General features: G+C 39.5%; 1 protein-coding gene across 1 annotated transcript in view; it reads right to left on the reverse strand.

Annotated features, from left to right (window-relative positions):
- The window catches only part of slc1a7a (solute carrier family 1 member 7a), a 41,649-nt gene extending 17,234 nt beyond the window's left edge, over positions 1 to 24,415 (reverse strand). The window contains exons 1-3 of the mRNA XM_006786903.3: positions 24,275 to 24,415; positions 17,850 to 17,929; positions 2,182 to 2,397 (exon numbers count right to left, since the gene is read on the reverse strand). Coding sequence (XP_006786966.1) covers positions 2,182 to 2,397; positions 17,850 to 17,929; positions 24,275 to 24,415 — 437 coding nt within the window. The remainder of the gene's footprint in view (positions 1 to 2,181; positions 2,398 to 17,849; positions 17,930 to 24,274) is intronic.

Below are 24,415 nucleotides of genomic sequence, written 5' to 3' on the forward strand. Positions count from 1 at the left end.
ACTGTGTGCCCCTCCGTGTGTTTCCTCGTGAGTCAGTTCCTTAGTACTTCTGTTTAGTTTCATATTATTTTGTATCGCCTTTATCCTCTGTCAGCAATAAAGCTGTATTTCGAGTTCAGTCCTGTTTTCCCGTGAGTTTGCGTTTGGGTCCTCTCCTGCCTGCACACAGCCTGATCATGACAATGGCACTGTATAAATAAAACTGAATTGAACTGAACTGAATAGTTTACATGCCTAAATGCATGGAATTTCTGCCATCTAATATGCTGATTATATATTTATGTTAAGATGCAGTTGAACAGGTGTACCTAAAACGTGACCAAGCCACTGAGCCACAGTGTCTTTAGGCCAGAAGACAAAGTCAGATTTCTCACAGCACATCATTGCTGTTCCACGATATGTAGGAAGGAAATCCCAGATACTACACAAACATGACTAATAACTAATAAAGTATTTGTTTTTTAAGTCAAGAGTTGCTGGGATCACTAAATGCACAATGAATGACGAGTGAGTGATCTAATAAATACAGGAGAGTTATGAGATGCCTTTTGTTTACGTGCAGACTACTGCCTGTGTAGTATTCTTTGCAAAGAGACTACTGTCCAAGGTCCGCGTTGTATTAGTGCTGCTGTCAAATCCCACAGTGACACAGAATTTAAACCACAATCAGAAATCAACCATCACATTTAAGATGCAGTGAGATTAAAAACCACACTGTATCTGGGAGCGTGTACATTAAGAAGAGTGACGTTAAAAACCATATGGCAAAGATTTCCAGAAACATTGCAGAGTGAGTCACAAGACTGCGGCGAGTATCCTGCACAGATCTGACCAGCGGGATATCCAATCAGAGCAAAGCTGGCTAATGAAACACTCTGACCCCAGGGTTCCCCTAATAAGTCCAAGAATGCACATATTCATACATAGCATGCTCATTATAGATGCTTATCCAACACATTCACACACGAGCACTGACAGTCGAGTGATACAGCAGGCCTGCATGATAGATGAAGGCTGTAAAGAAGCTTTGCGGGATAAATCCAAAGCACAGCTGTGCTCTGTAACCCCCCCCCCCCCTCAAACACGCACACACACACACACACACACACACACACACACACACACACACACACACACACACACACACACACAGAGTCTGTGAACAACAAAGCTTCACCACTGCACATGATCAGGTCATAGATGGATTTCATAGGCTTGGCCAGTTTATTACTCCCTCTTATTGACAGTGTGACTGGAAGTGAGTCTTCCAACTCTATTTTATTCCTGATATTTTTTTAAAAGTTCTTTTTTTTTTTTTCCAAAAAAACAAAATTTGTTCATAATTCATAATTTCCATGTTTTTGTTTGCCTCCCATTCTGTGCAAAACCACAATAAATATCAGATATCCTTGTGCACATGTCCACACCTCAGCCGCTCTTCTTTTAGTCTACTGACCTGCCGCGAGTCTCTGTCATGTTTCAGGTCTATCTCTAGCACAACAACCCGGCCCTTCAGCAGCACTAATTAGCTTAGCACAATAACCCACTGGCACATAAGGTTTCAGGCTTTACACTCCGGCCTCAAGCACCTCCTTGACTTCTGCCTCCATGAGCACCCAGAGCAAATCTGCTTTTCATTTGCGCTATATCCTACACACGTTTGTTTCATTAGCAAATCCGCAAAAGCCAAAACACGCACATTAGCAATACAGCATGTGAATTAGATTCGCTCTGGAATAAAGTCCATCTTCTACATGGATTTTTTTTCTTTCTGCTAAATTGTTTTTCTTAAGATTATTTTCCATGACTTTGTTGATATGAAATTTTTAAGCATTTTTTAAGCTTTATTCATTTTTAAATACAACATTTCCATGTTGGTTAAAAAAGCAACAACAGGCTGAATTTTAATGAGTTAAACAAAAGTCTTTCCCAACATCTTGTTCATCTAATGACTCAGATTTCTCCGAAGCCTCACTTTTGAACTATTGACACTAAATACATAAACTTACTTTAATCCAAAGAAAGCAAAATACATACAAGTTTTTACTCCCTTCATCCTTCTTCCATGGGACTACATAAATACAAGCACTTAGGCAACTCTCTTTAACATAGTCTATGCATTTTCTGGCGCTACACTTGCAGCGCTCTGAGCATAACAGGAAATAATTAGTGGTCTCTTACCGAATGAGGTCCAGCAGAGCATCAGCAGAGCTGGTCATTGGCTTCTTGCTGTCCTCAGAATCCTCCTTCTGTGCAGCTCCACCCGGGTGAATGATGTAAACCATGACAATGCCAACTACCACAGCAACAAAGGTGGTCCACAGGTAGTATGAAATGGTCATTATTCCCAAGCGGCTGGAGCACTTGGCATCCAGAGCAGCCAGACCGGACATCAAACTGGGAGCAAGTGGAAACACAAAGGCGGAAAGAGACAAGATAGAGTTAGAAACCAAGAGGGAGTTGAAGAGATTGTGGCTGAAGAGATGCTTCTGCTCAGTGTCAGAGTCAACATTTTGAAGCTGAATTTTTAGTTTTCCTGCAGGAGAAGAAAATCAATAGTGATCAGCTACATGCAGCTGCAAATGTTCAGCCAACTCATGTAATGTAGATCCTTGCTGTAACCATTTACCCTGCAAACAAGTGGCCCTCTACTACACAATCCAAAATACAACTATTTATTATTTTCTTGCTTTACTGATGCTAGATTTAACTTTAAAACTCTTGACTATTAGAACAAAAGTTCCCAAACATATGAATGAGTATGCTGGTTCTTAAAGTGTATTATGATGAAAATAAACCGCTGGTGGTTCAACAGGCTCCAAATTTCTGAAATGCCAGAGGAAATATTCTGGCAAGCTTCAAATTCAGCATTCACCTTGATAACATGCTTTATGTGGATATGAAAGCAAGCAGAGCTTTAACTAGGTGTGCATCTTTGAAATGAATGCAGCACTTAACCAGTCTCAATCAGCCTGTTTCAATTTCGAGAAGCTCTCCGTGTAAGCCTCTGCAGTCTTAAACAAGGCACGGCTTCTTCTACCTTAAGATACGTGAATCCAGCCGTGTAGCTTTGCACTCATCCCTCGATGCCAGTGAAGGCGATGAAAATTTGCTCTTACAAACATTCAAAACAGTCGATGTTAATTTGCATTTGTATGGGCAGCTCTGAATACAGCGTCTTTTCAGATATTTGTTTTCACTGTACAAAGATAGTGACGCTCGTCATATATACAAAAAAAAAAAGGAGTGAATGAGGGAGATTCACATAATTGGCTTCTCGGTGAGTATAAAAAAAGTAAAAAAATAAATAAATAAATGCAAATGATTTCTGGGAAGTGTGGGAGGATGTGGAGGGTGATGCTCGTGAAAGCAGGGAAACAGCGGTGAAGAGATCTTGAGCTGGGGAGACAAGATTTTCTCCCCATCCTGTGTAATCTGGTTCGACTTGGCAAGTGTTTGGATGGATGTGCTGAGTTTTTCTGTGCACTCGCTGCCTGTGCTGAAACTCATACTGTCATGCCTCCTTCCATCATTTTTCAAATGCAAACTAGAGAGTCTCCATCTCCTGCAGGTTTCACACTGGGGACTACTGCGCTTTGAAAAGCCAGTCTGGTCACATGAATGGAAACTTGCATCTTTCTCTGTGTGTGTGTGTGTGTGTGTGTGTGTGTGTGTGTGTGTGTGTGTGTGTGTGTGTTTGTGATAACATAATAAATTCTTGGGATGGGAGGAAGCATTTGCTTGAAACTTGCATTAAAACGCTGCAGAACTTTATTATTAAATGCTCAAATTAAGCGAGGGATAATTTTTTTCCACTGAAGCCAAATCATAATTTCACAGCTGCAAAAACACTGATGCGCTTGAATGATAAACGAAGTCACATCATCACTTGATTTTGCTGTAACTATGGTAACTATAGCACAATCTTGGCTTCCTAAATGGAAAAATGATGCTTTTCCAGTCTGGAGTATATGAAACATTTACTGAGGACTAAAGTTCAGACAGTCAATTCATCTGCATAGATCACTCACCTTTGTTGAAAATGTAACTGAATGGTTAAAGAACCACAAGTGTAAGTACAGGATGATAGCAAATTCTAACACTGTTAAATTACTACTGGTTACACTGGATAAAGTCAAGGTGGTGTGTTGGTAGTCCACTGGTGCTACGCAGAGATTTAGAGATTCATATCTACAGCTGTGTACTGTTATCTGAAAATGAAGTGGAATAATAGTAACGTGACTGCTTTTACTCAGGTTTATGCTGTTGTTGTTCTCTTCGCTCAGTCCTGGAAAAGACACAGGTCTCATAAAAAACTCTTTGTAATGAAGTGAAAAAGTGTTAAAAAACTACTAAAAAACTGTCATCTGCAATTTTGTCTGTGCTGCTTTAACATTTTTGACATTCTTTCTTGTGGTGATCTTTTGCTACAACTTTTTTCTGCATAGCAAAAATGCTTCACAATTAGACTCAACCCAGGAACGCTGGAAACTGGTTTCTTACTAAAAGTGAAAGCACAGTCTCTCTGTGAGGAAACCTTTAATGTAATGTTTCATTTTGCTTATAAGTAGCCCAGAATTGCAGATCTACGGTGGCCCCTAGAGACAAAGCACGTACAAACTCCAAAACACTTGCAAACTCCAAAACACTTGCAAACTCCAAAACATATGCAAACTCCAAAACACATGCAAACTCCAAAACACTTGCAAATTCCAAAACACATGCAAACTCCAAAACACTTGCAAACTCCAAAACACTTGCAAACTCCAAAACACTTGCAAACTCCAAAACACATGCAAACCCCAAAGCACATGCAAATTCCAAAACACAACGGAAGTGCTCCAGGACGCTAGGGGCAGTGTTGAGCTTTTGTTACCTAGTAACTACACAAGCCAGGATGTACCAATGACCGGATTTGGGGTCTGCAGCCTTAAAGGCCGCATTTTAAGGCCGATTACGTCACAGCGACACGACGAAGGCTGTCCCAATTCAAAGGCTGCTCGAAATGCGGCCCTCAAATGCGTCCTTAATTTCCCTGAATTTTAAAGATGGGTCGCTGTAGCCTTCATGGCCCAACATATCCCAGATTTCATAGCGCGGCTGTGGTGTGGATAATTTTGCCGAAAAAAACGGCTGAAGCGGAGCCGCCGAAGAGTAAACTTTCAGAAGTAAGTACTGAATATTATGTCACTTATTTATGCGCAAATGTTTTTTATAATGAAGAACATTAAAACATTACTGTTGGCCACATGTCGGGAAAGTTATGTGACATTAGCGATGTTTGTACTAACTTGGTTTTAAAGCCTTTACTCCAAATTATACGCCGTTCAATAGTTGACTTTAATCTTACAGAGAATGTGATGATTTTATGGATAATTAAAGTCAGTCATATATCCACAAACACAACAGGCTGAAAGTCAGTGATGCTGCTCGGTTTGCAGTCCTGAATATCACGGCACAAGCAGGATTCACTGCACTGTTAATGTTAGCTATGTTATATTGCTGCCTCTGTTCGGTGGTGTCGAGCCAAATGGAGTTTAACGTGTGTTTGAACGAGCTGACGGTTCACTCGTTAAGCTGAAAGAAAGATGCTTTAATCACAGGAGTCACACATGTGTCCACTGTACCATCTGGGAACTCTTCTTGTTTCGTAATAACACAGTCCTCCTTCTTTTGTGCTGTTTTGTAGCAGTGTATACACCTGAGACTGTCACCTGTCTGTCCTGCACTCTCTCTCTTTTTCTTTCTCTCTGATTGTGTAATAAAAGTATGAACGTGTATTTATAAGTTACACTTGTGTTTGAATCCTGCAGCTTATCACGCATTTGATTTCCATGTGTGACAACTGCAAGTGTCCAGAGTGAGGACAGACTGAGGGACTCACTGCTGCACATCATCTGTGAGGCTTTGCACCCCTGATGATCCACCAGGACTCAGCAGTGTGTGAGGAAGAGGAGGAGGAAGAGCCAGCAGCAGCTGACAGATGGAGAGAATAGACAGACTGTTCCCTGTTTGTGAAGGACTGCTAGAAAAGTTTAACATAACTAATTGTCTGTCCTGAATCAGTCTTATTAGGTAATGTTCAAATAATTTTATCATTCCAGTGTTTTCAGTGTGGGAGAAAGTACTCAGGGCCTTCAAGTTACACACTATGAAAGGCAGAAACAAGTTTAATATTCAGAAACCTAAAGTATGTATCAGCAGCTGAATGGACCTAAAAGTAAATGTTTGTTTCAGTTCTATGAAGCTTTGAGTATTTTGGATTAGTAGCAGTGCTGTGTTTGTTGCATCATATTGCTGTAATTGTTTATATGCTTTATATATTCTGAGGTAAGTTTATCTATAGTGTTACATCATATTCTATAATGATGCTATGTGTTTGTAGACTTTCTGCCCAGTTTGATCCATTTAGCAGAAGTCAGCCTGTTTAAGGCTCTGATATCTATTCTGTATGACTTAAAGCAGTTATGACATGGTCTGATATCTCACCCAATAAAGGAATATTCAATATATCAGTCTACTCTTCATTTTATCAGAAACAGTTATCACAGCTCATATAATTTCTTTTTACACACGTATGTAAGCAATGAGCCAAATTTAGTAATGCCAACATACTGAAGGAACAACATTTCTCTCTTATATATGATACACCTATATATGCACTGTCAAAGATACTTGTCTTTGAGGGAAGATTTAAGGTGATAAGACCTATAAATAACTGCAACTTGAATCTGTACTGAGGCTCAGTATTTGACACAGAGTTCATGTTCACTGCTGTAATAGCTAATAATGATTAATATAATAACTATAATATTGGCCATATTATATTTACATTACCAAAGTGATATGACTTTAGTCTCATGAACAACATTAGCTAATTGTTATTTACTAACTAATCTTAAATGACTGTTCAGTACAGAAATGAAGCCCAAAAATCATGTTTTACTGTCCTGTGGTCTCAACCTCAGATACTTATCAAATCACACAAAGCTCTTGTAGAAACAAACAAACAAATGAACAAAATATGTTTTCCTTCATTTCTGTCAAACAAAGTTGTATGACACGTTTCCAGCGGTTAGTATCATGGTTGCTAGGCAACCTGGGAAGCGCGACAGAGACTAGACCGTCCCATACAGACAAACTTGCCGTTTATTTTGCAAATCGAGCTCAACACTGCCCCTAGCGTCCTGGAGCACTTCCGTTGTGTTTTGGAATTTGCACGTGCTTTGGGGTTTGCATGTGTTTTGGAGTTTGCATGTGTTTTGGAGTTTGCAAGTGTTTTGGAGTTTGCAAGTGTTTTGGAGTTTGCATGCGTTTTGGAGTTTGCAAGTGTTTTGGAGTTTGCAAGTGTTTTGGAGTTTGCATGCGTTTTGGAATTTGCAAGTGTTTTGGAGTTTGCAAGTGTTTTGGAGTTTGTACGTGCTTTGTCTGTACAGATCCCTCGCACCAATCCATCCATGCATCTACAGGGATTAGAACCTAACTTGTCAATCATAGGGCAACAGGTAGGGTACATCTTGGACAGCTCATTTCTTTATATTTTTCAGACTTGCTTGTCATTTTTTATGGTTTTGAGCTGGCTTTCTCGATACCTGTCAAAGATTTTCTATGGTCATTGGCTAATTTGCCCCTCTTCAGTTCAGTCTTCATACCTGATCATTTTCAGAGAACTTTTTTTTTGTTACTTCAGCCACTAACACTGACCTATGAATCATTCAGGCCTGTGGTGTAGGAGATCTTGATATCACTGATGTAATTATAAAAGCAGAAATGTACAGACAGATTTTACCATTGATTGACAGTGGCTTCATTCTTAAGCATGACAACAATGCCATACGCACTGCCAGTACAGTTAAGACACACCTGGATAGAAAACCAGTCAATGAAAGGTTGGCCTCCCCGGAGCCCAGACCCTGAACATTACTGAAGCATCTTGACAGAGAACAGAACAAAAGGCAGCCGACATCCAAAGATCTTTGAATGTCCTTCAAGAAGTTTGGAGAACTATTCCTGAAGACTACTTCAAGAAATTAGAAGAAAGCTTGCCTAAGAGAGTTCAATATGTGTTGCAGAGTAAAGATGGTCATTTCAAATACTGACTTTAAAACTTAGAATTGTACAAACTCTGTTTTTGTCTTATATACTGTATTTCTGTGGGTTTTTTTGGAAAACCACTACAACTAACTGGTAATAATTTTTTTTTTAACCTTTCTTATTCAAAATGAAGCTGAATATAAATGTCAGTGTCAATAATTTTATCACGTGATTTGTTTAAACGAAGTCTCTTTTACCTTGCTACAAAACTATAAATAAGTTATTACTAAAAATGGCTATTATCTAAAAATAATTCTAAGGAATTAGTTTAAATCTGTCATGAAAGACACCTGCAGTGAAAAGGAATAAAAAAGTAACGATTTTCTGTTGCCTACATGTTGGAGGCTGACTTTGCCTAAACACCTAAACAGTGAAATGAGTAACGTCAGGGGTCACAGTGCAGGTGAGCGAACCCTGAGATCTGTGTAGTGTCTCAGCACAGGGAAAATAATCACGACTCACAATAATTTCTAATGTGAGCTTCAGTAAATTCTGCTTCTGTACTTGATGTGATCAGCTGACCTGCTGCTCTGGATTTCTACAGCTGAATCCACGTTGTCAGCAGTTTCACGAGCTATCCTGGCTGACGTCCATCCCCGACACTGACACTATACTGTTTATATTATCTTTACACTAGTCAGCATAAAGCTGATATAAAGTTGCCATTCAGTTAATTAATCTAAGTATCATCTGCTTAAATGCAGCTTCATCTCTGCTACACTTGATGCAGTCTAACTCTGACCATGAGCACCACAGACACTGTGTATCAGTCCAACACAGCTTTCACCACAATACTGCAAACTAAAATGTTTACCCTGCACTAAACTACCCAGTATTTTCATGCCACATTTGAATAACACAAAGTTAGCGCAGCTTAGTCTGTTTTATAAAAACACATCCTATACAAATCCAACACGCCTGCCTTTCTACATCTTTCTCCATCTCTGAGTGAACTTACTCACCTTGTGAAATACAGCAGCTGGACCTTTAGCTTGTAACACACTGTGAGACAAACTGCACACAGACAGTTTGTGTGTTTGCTGATGTTTGCTGAATGCTGAAAGAGTATAAATGGTATAGAAGTAGAGAGTAGAAAGTACAGATATTTGTTTAAAAGTGTGGGGAGGAATAATAAAAAGCAAAAAAGTAAAAGCTTCTATATGCAGATGTTTTCTTAAAAGACCAATAAAAAGTGCAAAGGTAAGAGTCTGTACTCTCTAAAACCTTTGCCAGTTCTTTTTCCACAAGGGCAGTCTAGACCTTTGCTCTTCTAAAGGCTTTCCAGGAAAACCCTGTTTTGTCATTGGACAGTTTGACCCCGTGTGGACAGATTTGACACTCAAAGGTAAATCTGGCATTTTAACTAAAAAAGAAAAAAACTGAATGTTATGAAAAAGGTGAAGCACTCAATTTCAAAACCTCACTATCTTTAAGTATTTGCCTCCAACCACGAGGTTTGAATATGATCTAAATCTAATATTATCTACCAGTAAATTGCTGTCTGTATTCTGTGGTAAACAGTTTAATATAATGTACTATGTTAATATGGACAAATAATGAGTTATAACGCTTTATAATTCACCAACCACTGTGATATTAATTCTTATCACATACATACTGCACTGATGGGCAGGTTATTCCAGCCACTATTTCCTTCTGTCTACTGAAGAAAAAAAAACTCAGTGGTTTACCCTTTTCTGTTTTTTTTTTCTCCTTGAACTGAACATTGTGATGTGACTGGAATTGCAATCACAGAACGGAGCATCGCTCGTGGGAATAAACCTTGCACCCACTGGTACATCAGATAACAAATGCAGCTGCAGAAATGATAACTAAAGGGCTTGCCCTGAGCTGCTCAGGGATTAGATGACCTCCAGCAGAAAAATCAAAATGTCATAAGTAGAATGTCACACTGCATTGCACTGGCAACATGTCAAAACATTAATCTTCAGGATAATCGCAGACAACAGTTTAAACTGAATACATATATATATATATATACACCAGCCCTTTGTGGATTTGTATGTATGAAGCTACAATAAAAGTTAAAGTTTGATGAATGAATTTAATCAACATCATCAGCTTAAATTTACATTGAAATCTTCTAGCCGTCATGTAGCTTCACGTTGACCACAAACAGCACAGCTTGCATTGTGAATTATACGGTAATCCTGAGAGGTCAGATGCACTGCGACTTAAGAAAACAAGATGAAATAAAAAAGAAATGTTGAAAAAGCTCGCAAAACACAATGGAAACTGAATAAAAATACAATAGAAGTGGAGAAAAACCTCACAAAACACAAAGAAAGGATTGTGACGGAAAAGCTGTTTCAATGCAAAGGACATGTGAAGGACTGCACTGAGACATGTTTAAAAGAAGCGGATGTCACGGCGAGTGAGATGAGCTGTGTGGAGATAACAAAGGAGGATCCAGTCGCAGGCACTCGTGAAGGTGAGGAGGTGGTTTATTGGACACAAAATGCTAATAGAGAAACGGCAAACGGGACTGAAGACTATCTAAACTGAGAACAACTAAACTACTGAACACAAACCAGGACATGAACATGAAGGAGGATGAGCAGAGGTAAGTGACGATGGACAGCAGGGAGAACACACAGATGAAACACGGTGGATACAAAGACGGACCAGCGACTGACAGAAGACACGACTTAAATACACTCAGAGAAACACAGGGAGATTACACACAGATGGGGGACACAGCTTGGAGTAATTAACGAGATGAGACAAGGGATGTAACACTGAACACACTCACATGAGACGCAGACCTTCACAATAAAACAGTAAACAAGAAATCACTACACAAAGACGCAGACTAGACACAGATCAAAACCCACAGCAAACATGAGAACACAAAACCTGAGAGCAAAAACCAAAACCAGAATCACAGAAACAATAGATAAATAATAATAATAATCAACAAAGCACCAGCGAACAAAACGATCATTCAAAAATAAACCAAAACAAGAGAACTCAAAATGCTGGGTCAAACTGACCCAGAACCGTGAGAGTGGAGGCTTCACCAGTATTGTGAGGGAGAAAAAGATGCAGGTATTAAATGTTTTAATCATATGAATCATAAAATACTCTAGACACATGTTTGCTATTAGCGACCTACTGTTATTTGTCACTTCTGCAGCTGCTCACACATTATGCTATCCCCAAACACACTTGTGTTGTGTTTTGTGAGATTTATTCAGGTTTTTTTTTTTGTGACTTTGGACCATTTTTCTGGTGTTTTTCTAAGCTACACTGTGTTTGACCTTTCTGAGCCACCGTAGCATTACTATAAATGTTACCACAATGCTATTTACCCTGCGCTAAACTGAACCAAATTGTCTTTTACAGTATTTTCATGCAACATTTGAATAACAACAATTTAGTATTATTTAGATGTTCTACAGTATCTCTCCCCAACATTAACCTTTTTTTCTCTCCCTGGGAAATTTAGCAAATCTGCATTTAGCTACCAAGTTACAACGTATGAAAAACAGCACATAAGCACTTTGTGTTTGCTGATATTTGTTAAGGTGTTTTGAGATGACCTTCTACTTAGGAAAAGTTGCTTCAGTGTATCTGTGAATGCAATCTTGCAACTTGCACCATGAATGCATTATAGTAATGAGCAGGAAAAAGGATGCCTTGCTGGTGTAAGGAAGGCGTCGGATGCCATTATTTTCTTATTACTGAACAAGCGGCTGGAAGCAGTGACAGACTGCACGTGAGAAATTAACTAACTCAGTATTGACTATTACCCTAATCTGCCAATCAGATTAACAAATGAGATTTAAGCACTCATTTGTTGAGGGTCCTGCAACGCCATTCCAGATCACTGTAGTCCATGTTAACCCCTGATTATAGCAGTAAATGCTGGAGTCTATCCCAGCTGCCACAGGGCAAAAGGCAGGATACACCTTGGACAGGCTATCAGTCTATCGCAGAGCTAACACAGACAGACAGCTTTTTAGGCTCACATTCATACCTATGGAAAGTTTAGAATTTGAGAGGAAGCTGGTATTTAGTATCCAGAGAGAATTCATGAAAAGTGCACACAGAAAAGCCCTGTCCAGCTGGTGGATTCAAACCCAGAAGTTTCTGTGAACCAAGCTAATGCTAACCACCGCTCCATCTCGGTGCTATGATGGGAATAACTGCCTTTACTCATCCTGGTATCCCATAGATGTTCCTCAGGACAGCATATACTGTACATAGGTTGGCAGCCTAAGATCTAATGGTGTATCCTAGACATTACTGGAGTCGCAAGAGATAATTATAATGAATTTATGTCACATATACACAAAGATGGTCATTAAATCTTAAGCTAGGAGCTAGGAAATCTTTGAGAGATCTTTGTCCTTCTCTCTGATATCTGCGCCAAGGTAGGATTACAGCCTGCCATGTGTAGCTGCCTTGACCGTGATGGTTCAAGCACATGCAGAGCAGATCTGCCATAAGATTTTTGGACCATATGGGGCTTACACTCCTCCCTGTTCTACCTTCGTTGAGCTAGAGCTTTACAGTAATCCCACATCGAGATGAAACAGAGGAGGCAGAGACTCCTTGCAATGGAGTATATACTCCTTGGAATCCGTGGCAATCCAGTGATGCTATGACCTGTGTGTCAGGAGATCAAATCAATGTTCAGTTTAGTTTCAATGCTTAATATATTCAGAGTATTCATTATAATTTTGTGCCAATATACTGTAAAAAAAAGAGGCTCAGTTGCTCCTAATGGGCAGAATTATCCAGGAGCATACTTGCCACAAGATGAAATCATTAATAGGTACATTAATCTCATCAAAATGGTTCTTTTTAGACTTTTGATTCAAAGGGTTTTCAAATCAATCATCAGTCTGTGCATTCAAAATAGAATGAGGCACCTAGACAGAGAGGGTTATGAGCTCCATATGAAATCATGTAGAAAAAAGTCATGTTTACCTTTTTGAGAAATGACTTGAATATCAGACGGTCAGTAAGTTTAGTCCACTAACGTTAGATTTTGAAATCATCGCCGCAGTCATTTCCAGACATTTTTCTAAGGAACAGCTGCAACGTTTGCCCACTTTATGAAAGTTAATACAAGCCTGTGTCTTTTGGAGCAAAACGAGTCATGGAGAAGCTTAAGAACGCTGTTTTGAGTGCTACTCAGTAGAATTATGTATTAATAAATGACTTATTAACAAATTCATATTTTTTTAGTTGCTGGTGGGTTGCTGTATGGGCATCAGCGTTAGTCAGGAAGAAAAGTTTGCATAGCTCTGCCAGACATTGCTGTGGTATCTGACTCTCTTTACTGTATGCTGAGATTAAGAAAACCAATTTCCTATAAACCTCAAAGTGCACTGTGTGACCTCCCCAGCAAACTAACATCACTATACAGCATGCGGTTGGGATTTTAGCTGTAGGTCTATTTATCTCCCTTTCAGGGTTCAGGGATCAGGGCCAAGACTGAAGCACACCAGACAATGGCAAAACGAATGCTATAAAAATGAATGTTGTGATGTTGGTCTCTTTTAGTAAACTTTTAGTAAAATGGGCAGCTGGCAGTACAGAGTTAAGATTTAACCTCTGTAAACAGTCTTTAGGCGGGACTTTGGGTGCCAGACGATTTCTGGTTTTCATTTGTAGTCTGGAAACAAAACATGGAAGGCACTTGCTGAAATGCAGACTAAAAATCTCAGGCTACAATCTAATGATAGACTTTTATTATTTTATTTTAACTTATCTGCATTTGTAAACAATGACCTTTGTATGAAACAGGTCTTGGGTTGCTGCATCTGCCAGAAACCCAAAATATTCGCTCTTGTCAACAGAAGCTAAGCCAGACGATGGCAGGCAGTCGCTGTACTGTTTGAGCTCAGTCTTGTTTCTAGTCGTTTACACAGGGATGCTTTAGTAAAAACCCCTAAACACCATAATTGAGTCCAAGAACAAAGCGAATGTTGTCTTGACAGTTTTATGATTTATAATAATGTTGATTAAATGCACAAACATTCAGGTCACCAAATAAATCTGTAAAGTTCATTTTTACCCTTGAAATCAAATTTTATAATAACGGCGTTCAATTCAAATACATTTAACTAGCCCAGCATCAGATTCTCTCTTACTCAGTAGGTGAGACACACTTTACCGTCAAGCTGTCTCAGCACAGCAAGGTTAAACGCATATTTGCAGCTAATTAGAAACTTTTCCTAAATACCATAATAAAAAAAAGCACTTGATGAAATATAAAGGAATGATTTGCATTCTGACAGCCAGCAAAACAAAACAGTCAAGCTAAAGAGAAGAACACAGCTCTGCACAACTGCAACATGATTTCTGCAGCTTGACGGCTAATCGTCCAAATGCAACACTAAATCACTCTAGCAACGAAGGAAAAAGGTGCAAGGACTTGAATTTGGTGCTATAGTCGAGTGCATGTCCTTTATATGTCATTCACTTATGACGTGTCAGTTAAACTACTGTAGTTCTTTATACATCTATTTATAGTCTCTGTCTAGGAAATATTCACAGGGAACTTCTGGCTGTCTGACCTAAGTGCGCCGTAGCTGACCACCTGCCTCGGGTATGAGAGCTGAAATCAGGCAGGCATTGCCAATTTTATTGAGCCACACAAAGAGCAATTAATCGCGTGTCGTATCGTGGGGCAAAATAAAAATCACAGGAATTCTCAAAAACAGATATTATCGTTAAGAAAACACATCCTGAGATTTCCGAGATTTCTGCTACAACTACACATGTTTCTTTTCCAGCTATTTATTAATAAGTGACTTATGTATATATATATATATATATATATATATATATACATATATATATATATACATATATATATATATATATATATATATATATATATATATATATATGTATATTGTACTATTCTTAGTTAGCGTATTGTCTGTCTTGTTAATGTTGGTTTATAATGGAGCACTGTAACAAAAAATAATTTCCCCCAGGGATCAATAAAGTATTCTGATTCTGATTCTGATTCAGTCTAAGAGAGTGAGAGCTACATTAAACTCCCATACAAACAGCTGGATTTCTATCCAATTCATTTTGTGTGTGTGTTTTACAAAAACAATCAATTCTGAAAACTGTGTAAACAACCTGTGGCACACCCACTCAGATCTGTTTTGTAACGCTCATTTTGCTGCCAATTATTCCTTACTCACTGTGTGGTTGTAAAGTGCTCGTTGTGTGGATGCTGCACATTTTGAAAAAAAAAAACAAACGCTTTTCATCTCTGACCTTCAGATCTGAGCCAAAGTTAATTAAATTCTAAAGGCCTTCATCAAAATGGACCCTGAATGAACCGAATGAACGTCGCGTTGTCCGTATTTGTTACAATTAAAACAAAGATTTAATTTCAATCCTGTGAAACTAAATAAACAGGGATCACAGGGAGGCACAAAGTGCAGTTGCCATTGATTCAGCATGACGCGTTCATGGGATAATCTGGTTTCCGCTTTGGCTGGTGTGCAGATGGCAGTGGGAGGGGAAAAATGGGGACAGACAGGCCATAGGGCTGGGAAGGATATTCACCCCTACATAAGCCCTACTGTACCGTGCACTATGTCAGCTAGCCAGTCTGTGCATCCCAGTGTAGCTATCCGACAAAAGCAGGACATTGCTTGCGTGACTGCACTGTATGCATGCCTGTAAAGAGTTATAAAGAAATGAAGGCAGGAGGTGTAGCAGTAAGAAGTCATCCCTTCCACCTTTATTATCCATTATTGCCCCCATCGAGATCCAGGCAGGTATCAGGATCTGTGTGCTACAGACTCAAATGAATCTCCACGCTCAGAGCATCATAGAGTCGCCCTGATAGCTTTCAAGTTTCTGTGTGCTTTAACAGAGCATTGTACTTGGCTGCATTTGGCCTCCTGCCTGCAGATACTGTTTCAGATTAGGTGTAGTTAACGTCTCTTGTCCTCACGTGCTTCGCTCTTGGCAGGAAACCTGCGCTGAGAGGATGGCCTGCTCTGAATCTGGGAATCTGGGGGAATGGATCACGGCTGTGTATAAATAGCAAATGACTGCACAATGCTTCACGCTTTTACTGCAGAGAAAAAGACGGACAGAGAGAAATACACAAGAAAGGCACATAAACACTGTCAGATAGAGATAGAGACAGAGAGGGAGAGACAGAGAGAGGGAGGATTAACTTCTCATCCAGTCTTTGCTGTTGCATAGATTGTAAGTAGCTTATTGCGCAAAGCAGCCTGCATGTAACCGGTGCGTTCGCATGATTTGTTTTGGGAGGTTTTTTTTTTGTGTGTGTGTGTTCAGTACATCACTGACCTCATGCAGGCAACTAAGAGCTTTGGGCCTAAAATAATCAAACTGGAGAATCTGGCAAGCTGTGCTCTACTAAGAATGCATCTGAAGCTACAAAAGGGCAACAGCTTTACTTGCGTATAGACATTATTTTTTAATCTTTAATGCTGAAACATGTAATTGGGCGCAGTAAATATCAGAGAACAGAGATCCAGGCTGTGCTTTTTCCAGCAGCCTCGCTCAACATGAAGCCATGCAGGGGCGTGGTTCCTGTAGGCCCTCAACCAACACAATTTTAAACTTAAATCAGAGTATGATCATGATTCATTTATAATTGCAGTACGTTCATATTTTGCATTGCAGTCTAACTGCATGCCAGAGCCAACTTTCCTGTTTAATACATATTATTCAAATGTGCTTTAATTTAATCTTCTATTTTATTTAATTTTTTTAAATCTGATCTGTAGATGCCTTTTATCGTTGCCTTGCAGTGGTAATATATTTCATCCAACAGGCCTTACACGTCTTATCACAATAAGCATGCAGAATTGCCTTTTTCTTTCTTGTTTCACAGCAATTTCCCACAGTGTGTTTTCTTTGTAAAAGACGACTTGTGCATCTGCGCTCTGTGTTGTATATATAAATGTATAACCGAGGAGGGAGAGTGGACTGGCTTTGCAGTTTCATACCTGGCATCTGCTCGTGGGTTTTCATATGAATGGTTGACAAATTGCTTTTTAAAAAGTATTCAAGGTAGATTTTTTTTTCAAGTTTGCAGTCAGTGCAGATTCTTTGTGGACAAAAGCCACACCTCCTGCTGTCACCAGACAGCGGGAGGTGTTTTTCCTCGTGTCAGTCTGAGACAAAAAAGTAATTTGAAAATGGCAATATGAATTCTTGCTTTTCTATTTCCGCAAGTTTCTTTTTGCAGAAACATTTTTCTCAAATGGCTTTGCTCTCTTTAAATGTCTTTGAAAATAGAAAGATGTATATTTTTATTTTATAATTCAGCATTTAATTTCTTTTTCCTTTTACAACGAGGAACTCTTCTTGTAGATTACAGTAAACACACCATAACATAACAGCATAATGGTAGAAAAGGAACAGAGACCCTGATTTCAGAGTCATAATCAATACCATAATTGACGGTGTGCAACCTGTAAAATCATTCACTACATATAGAGGTAGGGGACGAGTGTAGTGACACTGATGTCAAAATAGGGACTGCAGATATTTTGTTTACTAATCACTGCAGCACAATATTGTTATTATGTATAATATAAAACTTCAGTGTACCGTAAAAATGTTTATCTTAATCACAATTGGCTTGGAGCGCTGAAAGCCAACATCAGTGTAGATAATTAAACAACTCTTTTATCCACTTCAGCATTTAGTACTTGTGGCAGTGAAATGTTGTGTTTATGTGTTAGTGTTGTGCAGAGCTGTGTTGCCCTTACCTCGATACGACGAGGGGCAAAATTAACATTTTCAGCATCCTCATTAGCAGCTCTCCTGGAAACTGGAAGTACTTGACCTCCTGCAGGCAGAAGAGAAAAGCTGTTTTGTTTTGTTTTTTTTACTTTGCCAACAAATCTGAGGTCAAAAACCATGTCAACATCATTATTATTACTGCAACACAAATTGTAAAATGACATCCTCTCTAAATCAGACATTGCCTTCTTTTTGTAACTTACCAAACAGACCCTTTTTTAGTATACAGCTGCCCTTTAGATTACACTCTCCCATGTAAAGATGACACAAAACAGATTGGATCTGCAGAAACGCTCCGAGCCTTGCAAACCTCTTAGGTCACTTGGTATGGACCTTTTACACACTATATTCAGTCACTTTCAGATTGCATGTTATCTGTTGGGGTTTTTTCAACCAAAGGCTAAATTTGTTTTCAAGATCCAACATCAATATCAGTAACATCATTTTGCATTCAATAACTGAACAGGCCTCAGTGTGTCTTTTGTGCATGTGTGTGAAAAGGGTTGCCATCTTTCTGATTTTTCTGGCTAAAAAACCTTCTACACTGGCTCAAAACACAATGGCTGCAAAGCAAGGACAAGGATGGCGTTAAACATGTACTAGTTTAGAGCTCTGTTCATAGTACGGCTAAAAAGCACTGAACCAATCACACTGAATCATAATTTGACGCAATCCCACATTCAAAGAATTTTTCCATTTTTTTCAACTGAAATTTTGAGTGACGTAGGTTGAGTTGGAATTTTCATCCCTTTATTTTCCATCCATCCATCCATCCATCTTCTTCCACTTATCCGGGGCCGGGTCATGGGGAAAGCAGGCCGAGCAGAGAAGCCCAGACCTCCCTCTCCCCAGCCACCTCCTCCAGCTTTTCCGGAGGAACACCAAGGTGTTTCCAGGCCAGCCGAAGGATATAATCTTTCCAGCATGTCCTGGGTCTGCCCTGGGGCCTCCTCCCTGTGGAACATGCCCAGAACACCTCGCCCAGGAGGCATCCTTATCAGATGCCCGAACCACCTCAACTGATTCCTTTCGATGTGATGGAGCAGCGGCTCTACTCTGAGCCCCTCCCGGATGGCTGAACTTCTCACCTTATCTCTAAGGGAGAGGTCAGCCACCCTTCGGAGGAAGCTCATTTCTGCCGCTTGTATCCGCAATCTCGTTCTTTCGGTCACTACCCACAGCTCGTGACCATAACCGATCTACGTCCCTACCCTCACCTATGGTTTATTTTCAGCTGTCAAAAACAAACACAAGTTTTCATCAAAGCCACTTGTTGCGTAAAAATTCAAGAATACGTATAAGAAAAGAAAAAAGAATCAGTCACAATCCAGGGTCATTTCCGTTATTCCTAGGTTGCCGTTATAGTTCATTGTTTCTTAGATTCTCCTTGTGTCTTCACCCCTGTGTTTAAGTCTCATTCCTGAGTCTCATTATGTTTCCTGTTTTATTTTGAAGAGGTCTGGTGCCCCATGTTCATTGTGTTTAGTTTCACTTCCCTGTCATTCTAATCAGCTGTTTCCCCATGTGTTCCCACTTCCCCTTCACACTATGTTTCCAGGTCTCATGTATACATGTCCAGGTTTGTTCATGTCCATGTCAGCGTTCTTCATGTTGTATTTTAGTTCACCCAATTTAGTTTAATGTTTAGTTTTGCATCAGTTTGCCTTGGCCTTTGTTTGCACCTTTTTTTTTATCAGCCCTTTGTTCCACACAATCTGCTTCCACACACTGTGACAAAGTCTTTAAAAGCAAATGTCAAGAAACTTTGAAGCAGTTACAGAAAGCATGAAGACTCTGAATAGACTAGATAGATTTGAAGTGTCTGAATCCCCTAAAGCAGGTGTTCAAATACTTCAAAGTGTTCAAAGTCAGATTACTGTATAATAACATGTTAGAATAAATTTCAATTTCAATTTCAATTTAAAAGTCAAGTTGCAGCTCTGCAAAGAAACCAGGAGCTTATCAGGTGTTTTTCCACACTAATATTGTACTAGTTTCAACTACACAGGTGGAAACCTAAAAAAATCTTATGTGACAAAGAAAATCTGTTGGAAAAAAGAGGTACATTGATGTTTAACATAAATATGTCAGTGATGACTTTTCATACCTACAGTTAATCTATCACTTATTAGTCAGATATGTCAGAAACATATTGTTTTGGTTGATATCACTGCGATCAACAGCCTTTACAGAAGAGCTCCCACAAAAAACATTGCACTTAACTGATTACCTAATCAGCAGGTCAAACAGATGGGCGGTGGGGGAGGGGGGGGCATGTGGCAAAACGGAGGTGAAGAGTTGGAACAAATGAAATGTAAGTACATCACATCTGTGCATGAGATGATGGAGCAATAGAAGCTTTTTGCTTCTGTTTTTAAGTGGGAGAGCTTTTAAGGCTAAATGGCCATGCGTGTGCGCGCGTGTGTGTAACAATGTGGGCGGACGCAGTATGTACACGCACATGTTTACGTGCATGTGTGTGAGACTTTGTATTGCGTGTGAGGGACAAACACAGCTGCCACTGAGTCCTGGCATCTGCTGAAAGCAGAGCAAACTCTTTGTTAGACATGTGGTACTTGCGGACACACACGCTGAAGCCACGGGCTGGCAAACGTGTATGCTTGTTTGTATGCAAACCCAAAGATTATGCCACGAAGCCCGATGATCAACACTTGCATCAAAGCTTTTATCAAAGCCTTGTCTTGATGTTGATTGTTTTATGGCAAACTAATGTGTTTCTAAATTGCAGCTGGGCAGCTGAATCACTCTGCAACAGTAGCTTTCTACAACGTGTGCAATTAGTGCATGTTAAATATTCTCTGTGCTCACAGAGCTGCAGGGTTACAGACCATCTGGGAAACAATCAGCCTTTGAGTGCTCTTACAGTGTGCACAGAGCTGTTTTTGTGACGTGTTGTCATTTATTTTTGACATTTCTGTGAGCCACAACTTCTAATTAAAATTATATTTTAAACGGCAATACCGCTCAAACCTTTAATCTGCATCATTAATACATTTCCTTACATGGTAAATGGTAAATGGCCTGTAGTTGTATAGCGCTTTACTAGTCCCTAAGGACCCCAAAGCGCTCCCCACATCCAGTCATCCACCCATTCACACACACATTCACACACTCACATGTGATACATGCGAGTGTGTGAATGGGTGTATACATCTTCCTACTGTTTAATTTTCAGTGATATTTTGTAAATGTCATTTCTTCTGTTGCTTTACTGTATTTGGTAAAGGTTTATTTATTTATTTATTTTATTTCATATTATTTGTTTTACACAATTCCCATTATTTCAACCCACAGAGACCGTCAAAGACAAGCACACTGAACTGTTTAGTGTCGTTTATCAGCGAATTAATTTGCTCCGCCTCTTTACTTGAACTAGAGTTAAACAAGCAAATCAACTATTTCAAATATTAACGTATAGCAAGCATAAGACATCATATTCTTCCTCCCTGTGTCAGGATGCTGAGCTGGGCAATCAGCAAGCAGAAATACTAAAAGCAAAATTGCAACTTGCTATACAGTGTGTAGAACGAGACATGTCACATTTGTGTGTAACAGTGCAGCTTTTCTTGACTACTATTACGCCAGACTAGATTGCAGTGCGATTTTGTTCTTTTTTTTGAGCATTTGTTAAAATTTTTATTTCTCAAGTCAAACACTGTCTTTGACCCTGATGCTAATTTGTGAATGGCAGTGATGGACTGTGGGGCTCTCAGGATTTCAAAGACTGTAAGATGAACTGTCATAAAACGTTGTTCAGTCATGATGCTCAGAGCGTGTAGCCGGCTGACACTGGTGATCTTTTGGCTTTTTATCTGACAGAAATGATTTTTCTTTAAAGAAAATGAGCCCGGCCCTTGACAGGACTGCAATCCTGTGCAGACAGTATCCTGCCTCAAACTCTATGACAGCTGGCATAAGCTCCACGAGACCATAATTCAGACCATAAATATTAACCAGACTTTAAATACTAAGTAGAGTTATTTTTGCGTGACTTTATTTACTGTAAATTTCCATCACTACACTGTACTAATGTGACAACTTGTGTACTATTGTATGGCAACCAGTGTTGGTGAAGTTACTTGAAAAAAGTAATCAGTAACTAATTACTGATTACTCCCCCCAAAAAGTAATCCAGTTACTTTACTGATTACTTATTTTCAAAAGTAATTAATTACTTAGTTACTTAGTTACTTTTTAAAAACACGATTTACAACCAATTCTACTTTTTCTGCATAATCCATCATACAAAATGTAATCAAATGGAAAGGTCTCTTTTTAAAACTTGTTTTATTAGTTTTAATCTTTTAACTTTATGCATCAAGCAAAAATTTAATTATATGCAACATTCTCTGACTGGAAGAAATCTGTTTAATATTTAAACCTATTTTCTGCACATTCCAGCACATATTTTTTTTTGTGTGTGTGTTTACACTCACTCTTTCAAATAGATGCAAGTAAAACACAGCAGAAAATAAATAAAGTCAAAGACTAGCGGTCCTGTTGCTCTATTTTCACCTGTAAAGCAGGAGTGCGGTAGGCGGAGGTTTACCCTGGTGCAGGTGTGCCGCAGCGGTCAGTGGAAGAATCCGCGAGTTTCTCTGTGAGTTTCCCATTACGTGGTAGCGCACTCGGTGCTTGCTTGGAAGTTTAGGGTTTTTTTTTTTCGCTGTAAAAAGATGTAAAAAGATGTTCCCACGCACAATGGACGCTAATGTTTTTGTCACTTTTTATGGAATCAAACTTAAAGTAAGGTCAGTACTTCCACGCTTTAAACGCTGCAGCTCATACTCTCTCCCGTACTCGATATATTATCCATTGTTGATCTGCACACAGCTGTTGTCACAAACATCGCACTTGCTTACGTCACTGTCATGAGACATTCTAGCAAAAAATCACGGTTTTAGTAACGCAGTAACGCAGCGTTCCTACGGGAAAGTAACGGTAATCTAATTACCGTTTTTGGAATAGTAATCCCTTACGTTACTCATTACTTGAAAAAAGTAATCGGATTACAGTAACGCATTACAAGTAACGCGTTACTGTTCTATATCAGCAATCAACTGTTGCCAGGTAAAGGCAACTTCATAATTTTGGGAAAGATAAAATAACTATTACTTTATGAATGATCTGAACTGATTCTCTATTTGCATTTACTTCCATTTATTTATGAAGAATTTTGATGTGGCTACCAAATAGTCTCAAGGATCTATGGAGCTATACAGCACTATAGTTGCCAGCTGACTGATGACTTCAGTGTCTTCAGCAACCCTTAATAGACAGCAGTTGAAGAAAGAGGACACGCATTTACTCACAGTGGGACTCACTGGATCGCCTGCTGGTGGACATGTGCCATAACCCTTAGCACTGCTTTGGATTCTGAGTGCCTGCTGTGAGCTATTGCCAAATAACAGTGGCCCATTCTAGAGTAAGGTATTCTACATGTGGACCTTTTCAAGCTTTGTGTGCTAAATATAAAACAGATGACTGATGCTGTCATAAAAGCACAGCTTTGGGTTTTTTTGCACCACATGGATCAAAACAAAAGCACCGGGATGTCGTACGACTGACTCTGACAGCAGGCGGATGTTCAAATGCCCACAGTGTCAACATATTTCATCATATATCCGACAGCACACACACACATCTACGTCCTCATCATTCATTTTCAAACAACTCCCATTTTTTAAAAATTCTGTTTCAAGCACATCAAAGTCATTTTTCAGTTACATTTAGTTTAGACATGCTTTCTCAGCAGCCTCTTAGCATCTCCTGAATTCCGACTATTGAAGATCTCTTCCCATTCAGTCTTGTGTGACTTATATAAGTAAACACAAATGGCATGCCTTGATGTGATTTTATTTTTTCTGCGAGCAACTGACAACTAATCTCCCCACCAGCAATCCCTTTTCTATGGATTCACACAGGCCATAGACGATCTGAAAAGCCCTGTTTCACATTTTAAACTTGGAGAAATACAATTCCCTCATCTTTGGAAAGTCCTTTGCTTTTTCAGTGTCCCTGCTTATAGATTGGATCGTGAATGAGTCTGACCTTTGATGCTTTTCTAGGAGCAATCAAACCACTTTGATTGAGTTTTTTTTAAAAAATATACTGTCACCTCTGAGGCCTTTTCATGTCGTATTTTGGCCTCTCTTTTGCAATTGCAGCTTGAGAGTATGTTTATGTAAATGCTGGTGGTTATGACATGGAGTGGAGTTAAAGAGGCTGATACAGGGGAGTGAGGATCTGATTTTATCACATAAGAAGAATCCAGGGGCTGACAATGAGTGGGGAGATAAGACAGAAAGGGGCCAGCAGGGTAGCGCATTTATATTGGGTGCCGGGGGTGGGAGTAGGGGGACTAACTGACCTGCTCGGAGAGCTGCTTGCCTCTGAGGAAGAAGCCCAACAGGCAGCCGATGACCACGGCCAGCACAGACAGAATGAGCAGTCCGTTCTGCTTGCAGACATTTTTCACCCGCCCCCAAACTTCTTCCAGAGCCACCGCCAT

This window comes from Neolamprologus brichardi, chromosome 18 (assembly GCF_056152115.1).
Source record: "Neolamprologus brichardi isolate AB-2024 chromosome 18, ASM5615211v1, whole genome shotgun sequence".
Taxonomy (NCBI): domain Eukaryota; kingdom Metazoa; phylum Chordata; class Actinopteri; order Cichliformes; family Cichlidae; genus Neolamprologus; species Neolamprologus brichardi.